This window comes from Nyctereutes procyonoides, unplaced genomic scaffold, assembly GCF_905146905.1.
Source record: "Nyctereutes procyonoides isolate TBG_1078 unplaced genomic scaffold, NYPRO_anot_genome, whole genome shotgun sequence".
In the NCBI taxonomy this organism is placed as follows: domain Eukaryota; kingdom Metazoa; phylum Chordata; class Mammalia; order Carnivora; family Canidae; genus Nyctereutes; species Nyctereutes procyonoides.
Window position 1 is genome coordinate 33,736,028 of NW_026575139.1, and position 23,189 is coordinate 33,759,216.

At 41.7% G+C, this 23,189-nt stretch overlaps 1 protein-coding gene and 1 pseudogene across 2 annotated transcripts in view; both read right to left on the reverse strand.

Annotated features, from left to right (window-relative positions):
- MTHFD1 (methylenetetrahydrofolate dehydrogenase, cyclohydrolase and formyltetrahydrofolate synthetase 1) overlaps positions 1-23,189 on the reverse strand; it is a 57,468-nt gene that overhangs the window by 2,425 nt on the left and 31,854 nt on the right. For both annotated transcript variants that reach the window (XM_055303798.1, XM_055303797.1), the window contains exons 12-26: positions 22,698-22,834; positions 21,121-21,167; positions 20,396-20,503; positions 20,185-20,259; positions 17,240-17,342; positions 14,939-15,015; positions 14,170-14,310; positions 12,864-12,932; positions 12,295-12,406; positions 12,055-12,194; positions 9,363-9,404; positions 6,642-6,742; positions 5,605-5,782; positions 2,795-2,902; positions 2,112-2,264 (exon numbers count right to left, since the gene is read on the reverse strand). In XM_055303798.1, coding sequence (XP_055159773.1) covers positions 2,112-2,264; positions 2,795-2,902; positions 5,605-5,782; positions 6,642-6,742; positions 9,363-9,404; positions 12,055-12,194; positions 12,295-12,406; positions 12,864-12,932; positions 14,170-14,310; positions 14,939-15,015; positions 17,240-17,342; positions 20,185-20,259; positions 20,396-20,503; positions 21,121-21,167; positions 22,698-22,834 — 1,591 coding nt within the window. The remainder of the gene's footprint in view (positions 1-2,111; positions 2,265-2,794; positions 2,903-5,604; positions 5,783-6,641; positions 6,743-9,362; positions 9,405-12,054; positions 12,195-12,294; positions 12,407-12,863; positions 12,933-14,169; positions 14,311-14,938; positions 15,016-17,239; positions 17,343-20,184; positions 20,260-20,395; positions 20,504-21,120; positions 21,168-22,697; positions 22,835-23,189) is intronic.
- LOC129496511 (U4 spliceosomal RNA) lies at positions 19,085-19,271 on the reverse strand (annotated as a pseudogene).

Here is a 23,189-nt window from a genome sequence, read left to right on the forward strand (position 1 = left end):
TCTGTAAGCAACTGCTGGGTGTGGGAACAAAAAGGGGGAAGGAAGGGATTGTTCCTCAGACCTAGCAGAAAAGCCTGAAGATGATATTAAAGAAAATGGGCGTGTGCTCACTGATGCAGACATACATGTGCATGTTGCTAGAAAACTAAAGATGGCCCTCAATACAGTGATTAGGATTTTTAGTATTTTTACTCTTTCTCAAAGAGGATTTTCTCCCCCATAAACACTGGTCATATTGATAGTAAAAAAAAAATTTTTTTTCCCCTAAAGATTTAATTTATTTATTCATGAGAGATAGAGAGAGAGGCAGAGACACAGGCAGAGGGAGAAGCAGGCTCCATGCAGGGAGTCCCCTGATGTGGGACTGGATCCCAGGTCTCCAGGACCACGCCCTGGGCTGAAGGCAGCGCCGAACCACTGAGCCACCCGGGCTGCCCCCCAATTTTTTTTTTAAAGTAGGCTCCACACCCAGAATGGAGCCAAAGTGGGGCTTGAACTCATGACCCTGAGATCAAGACCCGAGCCAAGATCAAGAGTCAGATGTGGGGACACTCAGCAGTTGAGCATTTATCTGCCTTCCACTCAGGGCGTGATCCCAGTCCAGAGATTGAATCCCGTATCAGGCTTCCTGGGAGGAGCCTGCTTTTCCCTCTATCTCTGCCTCTCTCTGTGTGTCTCTTATGAATAAATAAATAAAATCTTTAAAAAGAGAAAAAAAAAGAGTCAGATGTTTAACTGACTGAACCACCCAGGCGCCTTGGATGATCAAAAATTTTTTAAATGAAAAGCTTATATATACATACACATACGAACTTAGATATAAAAATCCTACATGAAGCCACCACTACCTTAAATTGACAAAATACTCAGGCAGCCCAGGTGGCTCAATGGTTTAACGCTGCCTTTGGCTCAGGGCCTGATCCTGGAGAGCAGGGATTGAGTCCCACGTCGGGCTCCCTGCATGGAGCCTGCTTCTTCCCTCTACCTATGTCTCTGGCTCTCTCTCTCTCTCTCTCGGTATCTCTCATGAATAAATAAATAAAATCTTAAAAAAAAAATTGACAAAATACTCAAATTCTGAGCCCTATTCGGGCCCCAACAACAGCAATTAGAAGGCATTAAGAATAGTGATTGTTAAGCCCAGAGAATGTGCAGAAATGTCTTCTCAGTTCACAGTGACTTCTAATGCAAGAACTTGTTTTCGGTGAGAAAATACTCAGCTGGGCAGGGTGTATTTGTCTCTGAGCTCCTGGCAACCTCAGGCCTGACTAGGGTCAGTTTGGCCTTCACTTCTATAGGCACTCCTCTGCATGCACATTAACAGGGACAAAGCAGACTGCAGCTCTAGTGGTTTCTTTTCATTGTGAATTGGCTGTTTAATATGTCAGTCTTGTACTGAGGGTAAGTACAAGCTGCAGATGTTGGACACTGGGCAGATCAAAGGGGAGAAACCAAGGCACGGGCTCAATGTTAACCTGGATGGTCAGCCCAAACTGCCAATATGCCTTTGCACACCCCTTTCCCTCCCTGTTAACAAGGCTCATCTTTCAATATACATAAAGTTCGTAAGATAAAGAAGCATTTGATAACTAATTCATCTTAAAGTGGAAATAAGCAACCTCATTTTTCATATCTACAAGGTTCATTTGCCTTTTAAGGGGGAAATTCTTTACTCTGAAACAAGGAATTCCCTGAGTTTTAGGCATAAGCTCCAGGCCTGTCAAGAGCCCAGAGGTTCAGAGCCTCTGTCCCTACTTCAAGGACTGTTGGCAGGAGTGAGTTAATCTGTGAAAGGCGCCCAGTGAATGTCAGTTGTGATTATACATTAGCACTATCACAGACTATCTATCGATCAGGCCTGTCCTGGATTTCATCAAGGTCATACTGTTCCTGGGAAACAGAATTGTTATTCATTACAAGCAGTCATGGTTTCATCTTTAACTGACACCAGGATGGTCCAAAGCAAGAGGATCAATCCTATAGGCCCGATTCCAGCTTGCTCCTCAGCAATGAACTCTGCTCAGCTGGCACTTGCTTGATGGCTTCAGTGACCAATTTCAGACAAGAAGCACAGATGAACAACCCACTCTCTGCCTGTACCACTCACTTACCGTCCCTACCAAGGGGTACAGAAAACCGGCCCCAACGCTGGCACGGATGTCACGAATGGGCAAGACAAAGCCTGTGGGCACACCCTTTTGCTCTGGATTATGAGACAAGGACAAGTGTGTTTTGGCCATGCAGATAGGCAGATTCCCAAAGCCCTGGGGAGAGAAGGGAATAAAGCAGGACAAATGAAAAGATGATAATGTAACACAGGACATCTGGGCATTGTGATGATACAGATTTGTCAGCTTGTTTAAAACATCTAATTCCCTTTATACCCACCTGTACTTCAGGGACCCTGGGCTTGGTTACTATAGATCAAAAAAAAAGAAGAAGAATCTCTGTTGCATGAGAAAGTAAGTATTCACAATCATATTCCAAAAGTGAGTATTTAATTTTCATCTATGTAGCCAATTAAAAATGAGTTTGGAACAGACATGAGAACACTACTGAAGACAGGTTCTCAATATTTGAGGAAGAAACTCTATTTCTTCTTGGTTTTTCCACACATTCATATACCACCTCTGGATAGATAAAGGACTAGACCACCTAATTCAAACTCAGTATTCAGAAGGAAGAGAGCTACCATCCAGGGAAGTGAGGTGTTGGGCACCTGGGATAACTCAGGAGCTCTGACTCCCAGACTGCTCTGTAAAGAGTTGAAAGAACAAACCAACCAACCATCTACCTGTTTCGTGTAGACTTCAGCTTTGTGTTGAGCTTCAGGAAGCAATTCTATGTCGTCAGCCCCATAGATTTTCTGTGCGATGATCCTGATTTTATCCTCAACTGGGAGCTAGTAGACAAGAAAGAGAGGAGGATGCCGTGACTGGATACACACGATGGCGCTGACCTCGAACAGGGCCTCACTCCAGGCTCAGAGTTCCCAGAAGGGTGAGAAGATGCTTTACATACAGATACGCAAATAGTTTGAGGTATATTTGTGTTAGAAACATTTTCTTTTAATACCAAGCTCCAAAAATGTAAATGGAAAATGTCCCATAGAAGTAAAATTACTGTGTGTGTGTGTGTGTGTGTGTGTATACACACGTGCACGCATGCACATTTAGGATCACCTTAGGTACATCATAAACAATACTACTGACTATCAAAGAATAACTATTACTTCATAAATACAAAGAAATGTTCTAATGCTGGAGATGAGATTCATGTCAAAATAGACCTGGCATATTACTGATGAAACAAGGCAACCAATATCCATCTAATAACCCCCAGTTTGTATAGGAGAGGCAAAGGCTATTTTTAACATAACATATTGATTGTGGATTACTGTTGCTTAGAAATAGTCATAAAAACCAAATCATCTACGTATTAAAATTAGGCAATATATCTGATTCTATGTTCCCTAGCACCTGAGGCCAAGAGAACATATTGGGAAAATGTTGTTTCCTGAAAGGAGCAACAATCTATAGAGATAAAAAGTTCTTTTTAGGCTAAACAGTGATAATTTATGAAGAGGCTTTGGATAATGGATAAAAATAAAATGTCTATTTAATTAGGGTTTTATAAAGATGCGACCAGAGAGTGCTTTCATATGTGTCTTATCCCTGGAGCTTCATCAATGCCAAGGCACATTCAGAACTTCTGAAGCACAAGTCCTTTCCCTGAGGGGTGACTGAAGACCAACAGATGCTAAACAAGACAAAAAGTGGCAGCCTCCTGTTTGTTGGAACAGAGAGAAGTTCTAAGTAGAAATGAGAAAAAAAAGTCTTCATCACTGTACTTCTTTGGGGCTTCCTGCTGGCTTTCCAGGACTGGGGTTCTGAACTCAGACACTGTGGATGGGCCATAGACAGAGCATCTATAAATGCTTTTGTTGCATTCGTGTGTTTATGGCATTTCCTAAAAATATGACTTGTTGAACAGATATTCAAACCGGTCTATAAAACTAAAGCTCAATAAGAAAATGTCAGTGTCAATAGGACAATGTTAAGACATTTGTCAGTGTATCTTATCTGCAAAGGGCAAACAGAAACAAGACAATGTTAATTCAAGAATACTGGGGTTTCTTCCTTCTTTCTTTTTATGGCTGTTTTTGAAAGTCTGTGATTATCTTTTAGGAACCAAGCCAAGAACTAGCCTGGAAAATACAAGGAGAATTAACTACCATACCCATCCCATGCTCCTAACAAAGTTTCCAGTTGTTGTGGGCATACTTACTTAATGTCCAACCACAGCCTGAAATACATTACATGGGCAGAGAACCCACCCTATAGTAAGAACAACCTTTCTCTAAACGAACTCTTTTTTTTTTTTTTTTTTTTTAGGATTTTATTTATTTATTTGGCACAGAGAAAGCGAGCCTGCACACACACAAGCAGGGGGAGCAGCAGGCAGAGGGAAGGGGAGAAGCAGACTCCCTGATGAGCAGGGAGCCCTATGTGGGGGTCAATCCCAGGACCCTCAATTCCAGGATACACTGACCTAAGCTGAAGGCAGACACTTAATTGGAGCCACCCAGGCACCCCTGAACTAACTTCATTATATCACAGAATCAGCAGTGCTTCTTATAGTTACTCAGTGATGGAAAGAATGCTGAACCTTGTTGGGGTGCTTTGGCTTTGCACTAAGAGTCTCTCCGAACTTGAGGCAGCCCCAAATCAGGAAGTGAGTTTAGGAACACAATGCTTTCCCCTGTTACTGGGAAGTGGTCAGAAAACTCTTCTGAGCTTGATGTAGCCCCTGGCCAATCTGCCACAACATGGCTGGTGCCTTGAGTTAAAAGGCTATAGTGAATTACACCATAGGTTCTACACTTAACGCTTTCCCCTGCCAGCAAAGGGAAAGTACTGTGAGTCTTTTTATTTTTATTTATTTATTTTTAAAGATTTATTTATTTATTTATGATAGAGACAGAGAGAGAGAGAGAGAGGCAGAGACACAGGCAGAGGGAGATGCAGGCTCCATGCAGGGAGCCCAACGTGGGACTCGATCCCGGGACTCCAGGACCGCGCCCTAGGCCAAAGGCAGGCGCTAAACCGCTGAGCCACCCAGGGATCCCCGTGTGTTTTTTTAAAAGCTAGGCTGAGGGCGCTTGGGTGGCTCAGTGGTTGAGCGTCTGCTTTTGGCTCAGGTCATGAACCTGGGGTCCTGGGATTGAGTCCCATGTCAGGCTCCTTGTGGGGAGCCTGCTTCTCCCTCTATCTATGTCTCTGGCTCTCTCTCTCTCTCTCTCTCTCTCTCTCTCTCTCGGTGTCTCTCATGAATAAATAAATAAAATCTTAAAAAAAAAAATTTAGGTTGACAGCCAACCTTCCCCTGCAAGAGTGTTCTTGCAGAGACCGTTACTCTATAAGTAAGCAGCAACATGCACTGGTAAGAAAGCTGTCTGGGGTTGACAGCCCAGGCTATGGTGTTGTAACTCACCTACGTGGAAATCAAACCCACAGGGCTGAAGATGCTAAACACAGGCTTTAAAGAGAGGCAGCCACACAGAAACCTCATTGTGCTTTTTTTTTCATACAGAAAGTAACTCACCTTGAGGTCATAAAGGAGCTGGAAGCTGCTGGGTGCCTGAGCTGCTCTCTGGACAGCCTGAGCTAGGGCTAAGGCACCCATACCCCCTTCTGCCCAGTGTGTGCATTTCACAGCATCAAAAGCCCCATGTTCTTTGGCAAGGCGGCTGACGAGGTCCAGCTCGGCCTCCGTATCTGTCCTGTAAAGGCAGCCACGGGTGTTAAAACACTGATGACAGTCGGCGAGGACAATCTTTGTCTTATGTTTGCTATTAAAATTCTTGTCAGTTAGTCACTGATAAATGGAAACTAATCAAGTAATACTGACTGGCTTTGAATCCTGGCTCTACAGTCGACTATCTGGGTAAGTCTTGGCCAGCTGCTTAATCCTCAGGCTTTGGTTTCCATGTGGTAAAATGAGAATAACCATAGCACTTATTTCACTGGGATGTCATGAGGCTTAGATGACAAATATAAGCAAAATACTTGAACATTCCAGGCACATCAGGAGTCAATAAATACTAGCTTTTTAAAAATTTTGCCTCCCATTCTGCTGTGGTTGGGCCATTATAAGCAGACCAAACTAGAACTACAATACCTAAACAGCCTACACAAGTTCTCCCTTGCATGAACATTTCTAGCTCAACGTGTTCAATTCTGTCAAGATAACATCCCACTAGACCCACAGAAATAATGGAACTCTGTGGGGTCACAACCTTCTAATAGCATAAAGGCCTCTAGAGAGCCTTTATGTGTGTCGTCTGTGTGTCGTCTAGGGGAGAAGTGTCTGTGTGTCGTCAAGGGGAGAAGAGGACCCGTGGGAGCCAGATCTGACCCTGGACCCTTGACGGGAGAAGTGGCAAGTTTTCTGTGGCATCTGTGGTGCCTCTCACACCATAGGCTCTCACTGATGGCAGCCAGAGCAGAGGCTTAGCAACCAATACCAGTAATTGATGAAGAACAAAATAAAGCTAAAAGCAGTGCTATACAGTTAGCTCCAGGAGATGGTTTCTGACTATTTTTTCATAGTCCCCGTTGACTCCTCCTCTCTGTACTCACTTGAATGCATTCACGGCCACGACCACAGGAACTCCAAACATTCTGGCATTTTCAATTTGTTTCTTTAAGTTACTGAAGCCTTTTTCAACCAGCTCCAGGTTCTGTAAAAACAAGAGGGAAAGTTCCACAAGGTCAGTGGCAGGTTCTTCTTACAAGGGAACCTGCCTCCTTGAGCAAGTAGCCACTCACTGTCAGAGAAAGCCAACAGCCCACAGCAGGTCTGCTGATGCATTTCTCACACCACGGTGAGGGGGCGCTATGGGGCCATAAACTGTGCCAGCCTGGAACACTGGAGTGGAACTATGCTTGTTTCCTGGCTGTCTTGAAAGCCTGAGAGCTGGTATAGCTGCTGTCATCGAACCACATCTTTTTTTTTCTTTTTCTTTTTTTTTTTTTTCGAACCACATCTTAATAGCATATTTGCTGTCTGTAGGGAATTAGTTTCTTAAGTAAATTATATTTACAACCTTGTGTTTATAGCTTTTATGTACCCATATGGTATGAATTGACTCTACTCAGAGTTGCACAGACCCTTCCATCAGAAGACAGCCCCTAGGGATCCCTGGGTGGCGCAGCGGTTTGGCGCCTGCCTTTGGCCCAGGGCGCGATCCTGGAGACCCCGGATCGAATCCCACGTCGGGCTCCCAGTGCATGGGGCCTGCTTCTCCCTCTGCCTGTGTCTCTGCCTCTCTCTCTCTCTCTCTCTGTGACTATCGTAAATAAATAAAAAAAAAAAACCTTTAAAAAAAAAAAAAAAGAAGACAGCCCCTAGCAGAGTGCCTGGTGTTCATTATACAACTGCCATAAGTGCTGTGGGAAAACATGAAGTGATCAGTGATGCTTTCAAAGGTTCTAATGAACTTGACCGTGAACCTTCAGTAGGAACAAAAAAAGATAAACACCATCTTTAAGAACCAAATACTATGACATTTAAAGGAAAGTAATCAAGGAAATGTACCTTTAAATATGTTAAATGTTAATGGCAGCATTGCTTGCAGCCTTGGAAAATTGCAAACACAAACCTCCTTCAGTGGGGATTGGGCCAGTGAATTACGACATATATACACTCAATAAACATGTATCATGCAGATGTTACAAAAAGTGAAGTAATCTGTATTAACATGGAACCTATAAAAGATGTACTAAAGTGTACCAAAGTTGCAAAACCATCGACAGCTTAATTAATTCCATTTTTGGGCAAATACAAAAAAAAAAACCATGTATATATTCATGAAATTTTTTAAATGTTGAAAAATATGTACCAACCTATTAAGGGGGCTCAAATCGTGTATTATATCCTTACGTTAACTTTTTTTTTTTTTTTAACAAAAAGGATGTTACTATTACAAGCTTAAAATACATTAAGTATTTTTAAGATAAAAACATAATAGTCTTATGTGAAAATAAATACCCTGGATCATGAACAAACCCCAGCAGACTGGTTTGTGGATTCAATAAAACAGCAGAAAAAGGGGTAAGATAAAGGTAGAAAACAACTGAGATTATAAACATGACTTAGGCTTTTTTCCCTTTAGTAGTTGAAAACTAAAATTAGGATTTGATATTCTAAAGAGCCCTGCTTTTACTCCTAGTCACATGAAAACCAATTAATATGTAAGGCTGATTGAGAACAGTTTCTAAAAAGTAGAATTTCTTAAATGAAGACACCAGCTGGGCCAGTTAGGGGCAGTCACTCTAATTAGACACAGGAAAGGCTGTGGGGTGGCAGGAAGGCCAGAACTGTGAATTCCCCTCCCACGCGTGAATCAGACAAATGACCATAAAAGGCAAATCATAACTCAGAAGACAGGCAGACTCAAGGCACCAACAATTCCTTTCTAGCTGCTTCTGATATATTTCATTTAGGCTTGAACAGTGGTACTGTATTGCTTGACAATTTAAGTCTCCCAAAAAGGCAGAAAAATGGAATTAATGGTGGCGGCGGCTGACCTTGTCATTTCATGCAAGAGTGTCTCTCACATAACCAACCAAACAGGCTCTATAGATGTTTGAAAGCAAGTGATATAAATATGAAAAGATTCCAGCTCACAGTTCTGTGAGCTCCTCCCTGATTGCTCTATACCAAATCAGCTTAGAGAAACTTCACCTAGCAAAATAACTAGGATCCTGACCATATATTGGCCTTTTAATGTGGATTTAAATCTACAGAAGAAAGACGTTTCAAAAAAAGTCCCTACTTGCTTCACACTCAGGTGGAATTTGGTAATTAAGCAGCCAATTCGAGGAAGACAGTGAAACGAACAGTCATTAGTCTAGGACAGGGTTTCTCAACCTCAGCACCGCTGACAGTTGGGGCCAAATGGTTCTTTGTCCTGGGGGCCATCTTGTGGGTTGTAGGGTGTTCAGCAGCATGCCTGGCCTTTACTCAGGGCCAGCAGTCTTCCCTACCTGAAGTCAAAGTAATGAAAAATGTCTCTAGAGAGGGTCAAATGTCTCTTGGGAGTAAAACTGGTCCTGCTTAAGAACCAACTACTGATCTAGAGCAGTGGCTTCACTGGTAGCCTCCATGGGGCAGCTGTTCAATGAAGCATATCTTCCCAACTTTATTCACTGCAATTCTTTAGCACACACTGCAGGCCTTTTAGCACCCTTGCCCCTAGCAGCCATATGCCCACTCATTTCCAAACAGACTGGGTTGAGAAACACTGATTCAGGGTGTGGTGCTCTCTAGGACAAGTGATTAGAAATGAATGAAGTTACCTCCACTATGTAAGCCTCGGGAAGAGGCAGTCCAGCAGTAACCTGGAAGGAAAGGAAGCAAAGTCAGAGGCATTTTCTATTTAAAATGCAGTTTTAGTTTAAAATGATGCTTTGCCAGGTGTAAAAGCTGCATCCTAGCTGGGGAGGGGTGGTTTATCACAGAATAGGGTTGTTTCCTGCCCAAAGGATTTAGGGTCTTTGACCAGCACTACCACACACAACAAAAAAATGACTGCTGTGAGCAGAGTGAGAGACCTCTGTGGTCTGAGTGAAGGAGGCAAGAACAGATGTAAAGGCAGTAGGACAAGGGATGTGTCTGTGACGAGCCCTGTGATGGGTTCCTGAGCTGGTCTATGGAGTCAACCCATGTCTTTGTGGAGCTGAAGTAGGGAGCATGAGCAATGCAAACAAGAGGGATACACAGGATTTTCTCCCTCCACTAAAGTATATTTAAGGTGTCAGAACACTTAAGCAGTGAGTTCACTGTTATGGAGGTGCCTGGTGCCAATTCCAAGGACTCCACTGTGAGCAGTGTACAGTGCCTTAGAAGTTTTCAATTTCTCAGCTTGGTCTGTTCCCATTCCGTGGAGATTATGGTACTCCGACTCCAAAAGGGGCTACTGACAGGCAGGGCAGGAAGCAGGGACCTGAGCCGCCATATTCTGGTCCTACATGTAGCTACAAGAGGGAGTGAGAGCAGCAGGTCTGGCTCCCTGACAGAGCTTTATATGTGATGCTAACCTCTCAGTACTGCCCAGGTTAAGTGTCTGGCATTATTTTCCAGACCTTGAGATCAGGAGGAAAGAAGGTGCAATGGTGTAAGAGGTATAAGAGGAAAACATGTTGGTTATAACTGGGAAGAAAAAGGGAGTCCATCCTGCTCTCCTAAGCTAGGAGCCTAGCTTTGGGTGCCTTGGGGACAACTGAGAGTAGAGATATGTGCTGGGGTTGTGTTATAGCAGTGGTTCCCACAGAGTGATCTGGGGATTTAATCCTTTCATGGAGTCCATAAGATTAAGATTATTTCCATAATAATTCTAAGATATCATGGTTCTTTCCACTCTCATTCTCACTGAGGGTACAATGGACTTTCGAAAGAATATGTGACATGTGATCACATGCTGAAGATGAGAGTCCAGTGGTCTTCCACTAGGCCAGATACTGAAGAGGTGGGAACAATATACAATGCTTACACTTTAGGAAAATATAACAACTTTTCATAAAAAACACACATATATAATTTTGGTGGCATCTGGGTGGCTTAGTCAGTTGAGTGTCTGAATTGGCCTCAGCTCATGATCTTGGGGTCCTGAGATTGAGCCCCGTGTCTGGCTCCATGCTTAATGGGGAGTCAGCTTGTCCCTCTCCCTCTGTCCCTGCCCGGTTTGTGCTCTCACTCTCTCAAATAAAAAAATCTTGGGATGCCTGGGTGGCTCAGCCATTGAGCACCTGCCTTTGGCCCAGGGCGTGATCCTGGGGTTCTGGGACTGAGTCCCACATTGGGCTCCCTGCATGGAGCCTACTTCTTTCTCTGCCTGTGTCTCTGCCTCTGTGTCTCTCATGAATAAATAAATAAATAAATTTTTTAAAATCTTAAAAAATATATACAATTTTTGTTAATGTCAATTAACAAACTCAGTGTCAATTCCTAATAGAGTAAATATCATAGATATAACCTATCTAGACAAAGGTTCTTTCAGGTCCTCAATAATTTTAAGAGTATAAAGAAGTTCTGAGACTAAAATGCTTGAGAACTGTTGTTAGGAAAATCTCTGATCACTACATTACGAAACACTGATTTTAAGTGGAGGAGGTCTTATTTCTCAAGTTGCACGACTGGCTTCTGGAATTTTTTTTTTTTTTTAAGATTTTATTTATTCATGAGAGACACATACACAGAGAGAGAGGCAGAGACACAGGCAGAGGGAGAAGCAGGCTCCATGCAGGAAGCCCGATGTGGGACTTGATCCTGGGACTCCAGGATCACACCCTGGGCTGAAGGTGGCACTAAACCACTGAGCCACCCAGGCTGCCTGGCTTTTGGAATTTAATAAGGCTTGGAATTTAATACTTCTTCAAGAAATTTCTGAAACCTATCACCATGTCTTCAGGTGCAGGTGCTGGAAAGGTATTAAAGTAATAAGATAAAAAGTGCAATTTCTAACCAGTAGGAATTCAGGAAAACAGAAAATTCAGGTTGAAGTTGAAGATAAACGAGTCATGACCTAGTTTCTCTCTATTACCCGGAAGCAGTCCTGGGCATCTCCACCTTCTTTCTCCCTCCCAGGCTAGGCTAGTCTCTCCAACATGTGCCTTTCAGGAAGGGGCTGACCCTCTGTCTCAGAAATGGCTTGGTTGATTGGTTGCCAGTGTCACTATTTAGAGGGAAAACGGGACTTCTTGAGAAAGAACAATCTGAACATAAAGGAGTTTTTGGTGGGTATAGCCAACCACCCATCCTTGGTTTAGATATTATCAGATGGTTCCCTCAGAAACACTGGCCATGAAGCCAATTTCCATGAGTGATAAGGTGGCCACCACAAGAGCTATCTAAACATCTCTTGCTTTTGGCACCCTATTAATCATGCGGGTAAGGACAGGTTAAAGAAGAAATAGGCACAAGGCATCCCAACTTCCTTTTAGCCTTCAAACCATTCCTGAGAATCAGATTCTTCAAACTGTTGATCCTCACCATGGGGCCGCCTCCGTGCATTTTAAGAGCCCTGACAGTGGCAACAAGCACCACTACATGAGGGCGGAGACCAGAATACCGGCATTTAATGTTAAAAAACTTTTCCATTCCAATGTCTGCTCCAAATCCTGCTTCAGTCACTGTAAGTAAGGAGAAAAGCAATGGTAAAAAGGCCATCCCAACTCCCTTGATGTTAAAAGGAAAACACAGTTTATTCACAGATTTTGCAAAAATACTCACCCACGAACCCTTCAGGGCCAACAAGCTTGAGTGCAATCCGGTCTGCAATGATAGAAGAATTCCCATGTGCGATGTTGGCAAATGGTCCAGCATGAACGAAAACTGGAGTGCCCTATGGAAATCAAGATGTCATGAGAAAAGCTGCCAATCCTGCTTCCTTTTTTTTTTTTTTAAGATTTTATTTATTCACGAGAGATAGAGAGATAGAGAGAGAGAGAGAGAGGCAGAGACACAGGTGAGGGACTACAGGATCACACCCTGGGCCAAAGGCAGGCGCTAAACTGCTGAGCCACCCAGGGATCCCAAGCAATCCTGCTTCCAAATGGGATCACGTGGTCAAGAGTATGAAAGTTAGTTGGAATCCAAAAGAAAAAGATTTTCCAGAAGGAAAAATACAAAGCCACCTCTTTTATATTTTGGCAACATCCCAATCACAACAGTGAGAAAGAATGGGAAGAAAGAGAGGAGGGAGTAGAGAAGTCTTTGACTCCCCCAGAGAAATGTGCTTTATAACCACTCTGGTCTGACACAGAAGACTGATTCAGGAAGGCAGGAGTCACTCTGCTCACCTCTAATGTCTGCATGAGGTTAGGCTTGATTGCATCCTTCATAAGCACTGTCAATGCACCACTCACCCCCTACAAAACAAAGGCATGAAGCATTGTTTCCTAACAGCAAAAAACCCCAACCTTTTGAACCAAACTCAACATTCTTATATCTTCCTTTTGTAGCCATTGTGCACCAATCAGTACTTTCACTAGAACCAGACCACCCATTTACTTATTTTTTTCTGTATATACTACGAGATTGTCACTTATTTTAAGTAGGAAGGACACACAGAATGAAAATGACATTCACATGTAATTTGTGGAAAAACATGTAACTCTGGAAACAAGCAGCTCAATCAAGCTTTGTTGCTGACTGATGAGGGAATCCATTTTAAACTAATTTATAGCACAGAAATGCTAGCTCTTACAGAACTGAATTATTTGTAACTTTGATGTTTGGGCAGAAATGGCTGAAAACCAAATTCAGTGTGTGTTTTCCAAAGCTGAAGTTGAAAATGTATCTAGGAGTTCAGTACAAAGTCTTAAATATCAAGCCCCTCTTTTAAGCCATCCAACCATAGTTGAATGATAAAGCTATGGATCCCACCTATATTCAACTTTGGTGATTTCTAACTTACTGGTTTGGGTGTAAAAATTCAGAACGATTTCCTTTCTTATATACATTGACTCTAAAAACAGGAAATTCATATTTTCTCCCTTTTCTGAATTCAGCTGACAGACTACTAATCACAGGCCAAACATTTTGGTGTATGTCAACACAAACAGGCTTTCAAAAAATTATCTGTAATACTACCTCATTCCAAACCTCATTTTACCACACAGATGGTATGGAAATAACTCTGAAGTGAACACCTAGCCTAGGAGGACCATCAGACAAACCAGCTAAGGAGTTGTCCCTAGTGTGGTTATTAGGCGGAGATGGTAGTCAACAAGCTTCATGATAAAAGGCCTCTGGGCAGGGAGGCCTGTCATGGGGGGAGGCCAAGATGTGACTCCAACCTCATCTGCCAAGGACCTCACTGAGACATTTGACATTCTCTACAAATTGAAGTCATACACCCACTTTTAGAAATACTTACAGGCTGAAGATGTTGCTCAGACCATCTGAAACCTGTGGCCTATTACTGGAGCATACTACCTATTACTCACTATGAGATACTTTTTAGAAATTTCATAATTCTCTTCTAAGTAGCAAAATCAGAGAAAATTGACCAGTAACTGCTGGGATAACCTAAGACAACAGACACACAGGCATCGCCACGCCCCTGTGTACCCACAAGCACCCTCTGAGCACCCAGGTACCCACCAGATCTTCGGTACTGATAGGCTCCCCTTTCTTGCTGGATGCCACCACCATTTTGCTCAGTCTCTCTCTCATGTCTTCTAGCGAACTGGTGAGAGCCAGCACTGCCATGATTTCACTGGCCACAGAGATATCAAACTGGGCCTGTGGGCAAGGAAAAGACACAACAGGCAACACTGCATTAAACCAGAAGCGTGAATTGCAGAAACAATCCTTGTTTGCATCTGAGGCTTAGACAAATAGCTTAAAAGGATAGAATGACAGAAATGTACACAAAGAACTTAATGAAAATAATTCTCCAGCAGCAAAAATTTGTAATCAATTATTCTAAGACCTTGAGCTGCCAACTTTTAAAAATAAATGTTCCAGCAGGACCAAGAAATCTCTACTGAAGGCAGCTTGTGATCATGCAGTGATGGTTTCCCTAACACACAAGGAAACAACACGGAAGCTCTTACATTGAAGAGACCTATTGTAAATGGCCACCAAAAAAAGAGGCGGTTTTAATCCATTTACGTGCAAGGATATTCACTGGGGGCTTTCCACCTCCAGGAAAAAATGCTGGGGGAAAAACACAGGTGACACATGGGATTTATTGCAGAAGCTGTCAGGAGTGCTCAATGCCACACACCTACTCACTTCCATTTTAAAAGGGAGAAAGCAGAACAACACCTGGCAGTATCAATCGTATGGGAGAGGACGGAGGAGGACAGAAGCAGCAAGGATCTGGCTCACATGAACGAAATTTGCTTAGAAAGGAACAAACAGCTACCGTCCGTGTGTGCCCTTTTTCTGTTGGAGCCTGTCCGATTGTGATCTTCCTTAGGAATCTATCATTGGTATCCAATACTATGGTAGAAAGACAAGACAGAACAACTTTCAGTAAAAGGACCATAGAGTTAAGCCAGCAGTCTTAAACAACAAGTCCAACGTAATGACTGTCTATTAATGTTTGACTTCAGGGAGCCCTGGGTGGCGCAGTGGTTTAGCGCCTGCCTTTGGCCCAGGGCGCGATCCTGGAGACCCGGGATCGAATCCCACGTCGGGCTCCCGGTGCATGGAGCCTGCTTCTCCCTCTGCCTGTGTCTCTGCCTCTCTCTCTCTCTCACTGTGTGCCTATCATAAATAGATAAAATTTAAAAAAATAAAAAATAAAATAAAAACCTTTAAAAAAAAAAATGTTTGACTTCAAAACTGATGGTGAAGCTAGAATACCGGTTCATATTCCATAAATGAATAGGAATTATTTTTAAAGAAGGATAAGTTTATTTATGTTTATTTACTTAAAAAATAAAAGATTTTATTTTTAAGTAATCTCGACCCCCAATGTAGGGCTCAAACTCATGACCCACAGCCCAAGATCAAAAGTCATGTGCTCTACTGACATCAGCCAGCCAGGTGCCTCTAAAGAAGGGTATTTTTAAGAAATGTGGGGTGGCTTGGCTTAATTCTGTCTAGAGAATTCAAATTAACTGGAAATCTGGAGTTTATTTTAAAGCCCACTGCATGTGAAAAGAAAGACAAAGCAGGCTAGTTTTTTAAAAGGCCAAAGTTATTGTTCTGTGGGATGACTCACTGGCCTTACACCATCCTGAGCTATAAAAGAGCCATCAATGAAGGGCAAGGCAAATGCTTTTGGAAGCACGTGAGGTAACAGATATGTTCCTTCAGCACACTTAGAAGAAATCATTTCCATTCTGATGACAGAGTACCCAATTATATGCCCTTGGAAAACATGGCAAAGATCAACCAAATAACTAATCTTAATTCCACTTTTCAAGGTCAGCTACTGTTAACATTTTAGTGTATTCCCAATTTTGTTTTTTGTGTGACATGCCAAGCAATAAAAAACACAAAATGAACAACAAAACACCAGTTCACACTCTAAATGGGTCAAAGGGGAGAGCATTTTTAAGGCACTTGATAACATGTGAAATTATTTTCCATAAAGACTGTAATAACTTAAATCCCAAAAGCAGTATCTTGGATAGTGCGTGGGCACTTGCATGCTCATACACACACACATCCCATTTGATAAATGAAGGATATAATGTACTGTTGGAGCCTATTCTTATTTTCAAAACTAAGTCAAGTTCTTTGTATTTAATTTCTCTGTATAAAATAGCTAGTCAATAGGTATAATCCATTTTTTTCCTTGTCTACTTCAACTTTCCTAGAAAGCATGAATTAGACATAAAGCAAAGGAAAAGTGAACAAGATACTAAATTTTCAAAATGGATCTTTAGCTTATTCCTCATAAAATATACCATCTGTCTAAAGCTATTGAAGCAAAGGAAGAGAAATATCAATGTGGTTTTAGATATTAAGGGAGTCATCTTTAAAATGCCATTAGTTAGCAATAGTTACTGAGGCAATGAAAATCACAAAAACAGTCAATAAATTTGGCATTAGCTGCATTCTGCATGACTGGATAAAAATTCCTCCTCAGCAGTGACATAGGATAGATAGATGCACTGTTGGTACCAAATAAAATTCTAAGCCATGACAGCTGTACTCAGAGAAGCAACATATGGCAGTGAAGCCAGGCAACTCACTCACTAAACTGCCAACTGTTTAAACCTTGAAGGCTACCTACTTTCTACAAGAGTTTAATAAAGTGAGGTAAAAATGAGCAGGCAAGCTAGAGAGTGACAAGAAAAAGCAAGTCACTTTATGCCAGACCAGAGTTCTGAGGGTAAAGAGCAACATGATTCAAGAAGTGATAAAACGTAATTTCTCTACTTCATGACACCAAAACTTTTTGCATGAAACTTGCAAAATGTTATTTCTGGTGTAGGCATGAACTTCCTTGAAACCACCCTCACTCCAATCAACAGTGAAAAGCCAGCAAAATGTCCAACGAATCTGACAAAAAGACGTTTGATTACAACTCATATGGAGAGAGATTGACAGAGGTGGCTAGAAAAACAAGTAAGTCACCATCTTGGTCACACCTTAACCATGAAAACACCAAAACACAAGCTTCTGGACCTCACACTTTAATAATGCACAAGGACAGTGAGGGGTATGCAGTATAACTGAAGCAACTGGGGGATGTAGACTGCACTGGTACCTCTTTGCCAAGTTATGGTTTCTGGATCAATGTCCAATCTTGCAAATCTGTTTATCTCGTCATCAGTCAGTGCGGTAGGGTCAGTTTTTTCAATACCCAGTCTCTAAAGAGGTAGGAAAATTAAAACATAAAATAAGGCAAAACAAACAAAAGCACGACAATTTTTTTAAAAGATTTATTTGTTTATTGGAGAGGGAAGGGGGCGGGGAGAGAGTGACGTAGGGGGAGAGGCAGAGGAAGAAGGAGGGAGAGAAACCCAAGGAGACTCTGCACTGAGCACAGAACCTGATGTGGGGCTGGATCTCATGACCCCAAGATCACTACCTGAGCCAAAACCAAGAGTGGGACGCTTAACCAACGTGTCACCCAAGTGCCCCAAGCATGATAAATTTTTAAAAAATATATTCTCTATCTCCAGATGGAGTGCCCTCTAGGAAATATAAACTGTGTTATATTCAGAAGGCAAAACTATAATCCCTCAGGCTAAAGATTTATTTTCTACTTACACATATACAGAGACATTAACATCTTTATCCCTATAACTGAGCCCCAGAGGCACTTCCTTAAACCTAGCCCTAAATAAGCCTAATGACCAGCAAGTGTTGTACCTAATTGACCAAGTCCAAACATATTGAAAGGAAAAGTAAAGTGCAAAGTTTTCTCAATCAGACAATTGAGAAGCCCAATTCAAATGATATATTAGACAGGGCAAAAGTACGTATCAATTGCTAAAAATCAATGCAAATCACTTTTCCTTGCTTTTTATATAGTGCTGCATTTTCACTGCCTTCTTACTGTTCCAAAAGGCACAAAAGAGGTTTGTCTCGTCTTCCTCACAGAACTTGGAAATTTTATTTGTTGACAGTGTACATGCAGGTCACATCCTGAAATGGAAAGTGTCTAAAAAATGTGTTCTCCATTTTTTCTAAAGTGTGGTAGATCTGAGTGGGCTCCAGCAAGTCCTGTTTCTTCCCACAGTTCCCTTTTTATGCCGTGAGGGCTTTGTTTTAAAATTTCAGATGTTTTCAGAGTTGGCCCTCACTGGCTCATCAAATTCGTCTCACAAGCTTAGTATATGACGTTGTTTACGGAAGTCAGCAAAACTCTCTGTCACTAGGCTGAGAATCTGCCATTGACAGCCCACTCAGAGTGAGCCCATGGGGACAGACTGGGAGAGCACCGTGACCCAGGGGATGCTTGGGGACCCAGGAGAGGTTCTAATTCCAACCTGGTGTGAGGTACTGTGGCCTCAGGCAAGTCCCTAGATTTCAAATCCTAAAGCTTTTAAAAAGATCAGACGGGTTTAAAATCAGACAGATTTAGTACACATCTGACAGAAAGTTCCATTATCAAAGGTAAGATCAGAAGTTGCCTGGAATGCCTGGGTGGCACGCTTGGTTGAGCGTCTGCCTTTGGCCCAGGTAGTGGTCCCGGTGTCCTGGGATGGAGCCCCGTGTCAGGCTTCCTGCTTAGTGGAGAGGCTGCTTCTCCTCCCCCTCCTTGCTTGTTTGTGCTCTCTCTCACTATATCTCTCTCTCAAATAAATAAAATCTTAAAAAAATAAAAGATCAGAAGTTGCCTGCTCTTTCCATGGCACTCTGCGGCCTCTCCAAACAGGACTCTTTTATAAAGTAGGATAATAAGTAACTTACCTTATGCCCAGTATTTTTGGGGGTGTGAAAACAAAATAAGCTAAGACATAATCATACTGTGTAAAAGTCACTTTTTCGCATGTCAAGAATAAAAAGGCATATAAATAAATGAAACATAACTGTAAAGCAAGTAGAGCAAAATATAAACAATGCATCTCAGTAAAGGGGAGTTTCATGTACTATTCTTACGGCATCAAAATATAAAGTTGCAAAAAATTAAAAATAAAGTAAGTTTAACTATTGTTGATAATAAGTAGCACAAGCTATTCATTGAATGCTTACATGTCTCAGGCTGTCTAAATAATATATGTCTATATAATTACCAATAATCGCGCCTTGGATAAACCTCACTGGCTACAATACTGCCACTGCGCAAAGCTAAATAATATATATGTCTATATAATTTCTTTCATATGTAAAAATAACAAATTACTTTTTATTCATTTATTATTTATTATTATTTATTTTCAAATTTTATTTTATAAACTCTTCCTGTGCTATCCCTTTCTAGTCACACCCTCCCTAGATCTACAACCTCTGGCACCCACTGATCTATTCTCTATCACTCTAGTTTTGTCTTTTTGAGAATGCCCTATATATGGCGGCATATGGTATGCAGCCTTTGGAGACTGGCTTCTTTCACTCAACATAATGTCTCTGAGATTCATTCAAATCATTGTATCAATAGTTCATCCCTTTTTATTGTATAAATGCAGCAGTTTGTTTATTCATTTATCCACTGAAGGACATTTGGGTTGTTTTTAAGTTTTAGAGATTATTAACTAGCTGCTAAAACATTCATGTTTTTGTATGAACACAAGTTCACATTTCTCTTGGATAAATACCTAGCAGTAGGATTTCTGGATCATCTGGTACAATGTATATTTGTTTGATGACTATATATTCGTAATGGAAATTCAAATAAAATATGGAAGTAACCACTCTTTCTCAAGATCCCAGTGCTGGGAAGAGCAGGTATTCAAACTCCAGGAGCTGCTATGCTGTCATGCTGGCACCCTGACTCCTACCCATGCTCTAAAGGACATATCGGTCGTCTTCCTGACTGAGAGGCAGGTTGTGGGTACTCTCCTTATTCCAGGACTAACCACTTATAATTTGTAGATGAATGAGAACCTCTACCACCTATCATTGCTATGCATATAATGACCTTAAGACTATCGTTATGGATGTAACTTGATCCAAAATAGGTTACTCTAAGGAGATTATTTCCTTGTGTCTTTATCAATCACCTAATTTCATACAATACCAAAAATGAAGAAGGGAAAATCTTACCTGTAACCTTCGGATTTGGATATCAGAGAACTTTCTCACTCCATTTACTGATGGTACCAAACGATTAAAGAGAGCCTTAAAGAAAAGGAGCAAAAGGGCTTTTCAATGAGAGGAACTGCCTCGCTACCTACAACATCAGCCCTCGAGGAACCAGCATTAATTTGGGTGCTTTAATCCTTTCAAAAGTGTCCATGAGGCCCCAGCAGCCTACCTTGTCTGTCTGCGTCAGTTCGTGGAACATCCGGGCATCAATGGCCGCGGCGACAAGGTTATTCGCTGCAGTGATGGCATGGATGTCACCAGTGAGGTGGAGATTAAACTATAACACAGCAGAGGCCACATCAGGCTTTCAACTTCTCTGCATCTTTCCAACTATCAGTATATTGCAACCAAATCAATCCCTATGTTCAAGCTAACAGAAGACTGACAGCAGTACAGTTAGCAAACAAACACCAAGGACAAATAGCTCTTGAAAACATAAATTAGAGAGACTCTCTCCTCAAAAGAAATTGGTGTTTTCCTTAAGTGACACGTCCGGGAACCACAAACAAACAACACACCACCCACTTCAACAGCAATTCTGGACTGCTGAGGACCCGCTCATGTGCTTTAAATTGTGAGCAAGGAGGAGTACACGAGAGCAACTCTATGCCTATACAGTGTCCCCATTTCTGCAGTTACCACCCTGACTTCGCCTTGTGTTCCTTCTTCCCACTGTCACATTTCATTTGATCTCTCACTTAAAATTATTATTCCCACCAAAAGCTCAGACCTTGAAGTCTTAGTCACATCAAAAAACTAAGCCATCTCACAAGTCTGCATCTTAAGATGTTTTCCCCTTAAGTGTTACTTCTGATGAGAAACAAGTCCACTAAGAGTTCTACAGGAAAAGCTATAATAAAGGGTCTGATTCAAACCAAACTGCAGGCACTTTACCTCTTCCATGGGAATGACCTGTGAGTAGCCACCTCCTGCAGCGCCACCTACAGGACAGGTCAAGGGTGAGACTCATGTTAAGTATGCTTTCTCCACCACTTGGAAATCAAATAAAAGCAAATTGATTTTTGTCACTGCTATGCTTGTTAACTACTTACTTCTTTCAACCATTTGGATAGCTTTGATGAAGTGTTTTTTAAATTTTCTTTTACCAGGCTAAAACACTTTATCCTGTTCATGTGAAATAGTCTTTAGTTGAAATCTGGGTCTAAATGACAAAACCACGAACACATACATACCCACTCATCTTTAGAAACAGGTTCCCCATGATTCCTAACATCGGTTCAAAGACCCAGCCTACAGTTACATAAAGGCAATCCTGTTCAATTTCCTACTCTCATAAATGCTACTCTGGCATTTTAAAAAAGCAATGTTTAAAATACACATGCCAAACACAAACACAGAGACTGCAATTCTTCCTAAATAGGAGACATATGTTAGAAAGCAGCTTAGCTGTTAGCTTTTGCTGGACCATTTGGATTATTAACAAAAGACCAGATAAAAATGTTCTGGTTATGGGGTTATCAGTGAGATGAATGTCAATTTGAGGCTCAGATTTTGTGCGTTTTTTTGTGAGGCAGAGACCAGGCAACAAACATGAGCAGAATACTGGGTTCAATAAGCAGAACAAGAGAAAGGTTCATTCTGAAGCTGAAAGAGGGCTGTTAAGCTCAAAAGGAGAACTAAGTCAATACATTTATAAAAGATATTAATATACACAGAAGGGCAAAGGTGTACCCTGTGCAGTAATCACTACAACAAACAGAACATGTGATACTCTCACCAAGCAAATGAGAGAGCTATCTCTAAGAACTTAAAAAATAATTTTAATTAAAAGAGCATACTGACAGTACTACTGCTATGAAAAACTAAAAGTGAAGAATGATTAGTGATGGCGTGTCTTCATGCAATCAGAAGAAACACTGTGCTGACAGTGCTATTAAAGCTCTTGAAATGGACATGGTGCCCACCTCTGCTACTTAGTAAAAGTGCCTTTAACTAAGTTATCTCATAAGTCCCAGTTGCTGTTACTGGGAAAACAGTGATAACAGTAACTATTTTATATCAAAAATAATATAAAATGCATAAACATGGCACAAAGCATATACTCGGTAAGAGTAGGCTTTTCTTATTCCCAACAGGATAAAACACTGTAGGGCTTGTCTTTGTTTCTAGAAAGTCAGTGTGATGATTAGTAGCTATGATCACCTTTATTGTTACTGTGACAGTTGACCATTAGTCACATAAAAGTATCCCTAGCCACATATTACCCATTCCAGGGAAGCCCTATGTTGTGTCAAATACTGACAGCAAGAGCAGGGATAATCTGAGAAAAGCCTTCACCAAAAGCACAGTGACGGGGGGGGGGGGGGGGGGGGGGGGGGGCCGGCCAGGAGGACATTCTTGGTGCCTAAATGAGGTGAAGGCCCCATAAGCACTCATAGGCAAAGTGGGCCAGGGATGACTGATGGAGAAGCAGTGCCTTTTGACCACCCAAAGTCTGGTCCTATTAATACCTTTTATTCCAAAGGTCGGGCCCTGAGAAGGCTGTCGTACACATGCAAAGACGTTCTGATGAAGATGGGCACCAAGGGCCTGCACCAGCCCAATGGTGGTTGTGCTTTTCCCTTCTCCCAGGGGCGTTGGGGTGATTCTTCAAGGTGAAAGCAAAACAGGGAAATTAAGTCTATACAAATTAAAGTTATGCGAATCACAAATCAGACCTAACAGATCCTAGAGGATGACTCTTACTCTGAACAGTAATAAAGAGCAAAGATTTGAAGAGTCTTTTCAAGAGTCTTAGTTGAAGTTTCTGAAAAACGGTACATTTAAAAAGACTGCTGTACTTGGGCTCTTCTCACTGCTAGGAGAAAATACACTTTATCTTGTAGAGACACTGCTATCATTTTAATATCTCAATTTAATCTCAAAAACTAGCTTTTGTAGCTCAGCCAAACAATAAAAATGAATACTCAAAATGTCTACTGAATTCATAAATTTGGGGTTAA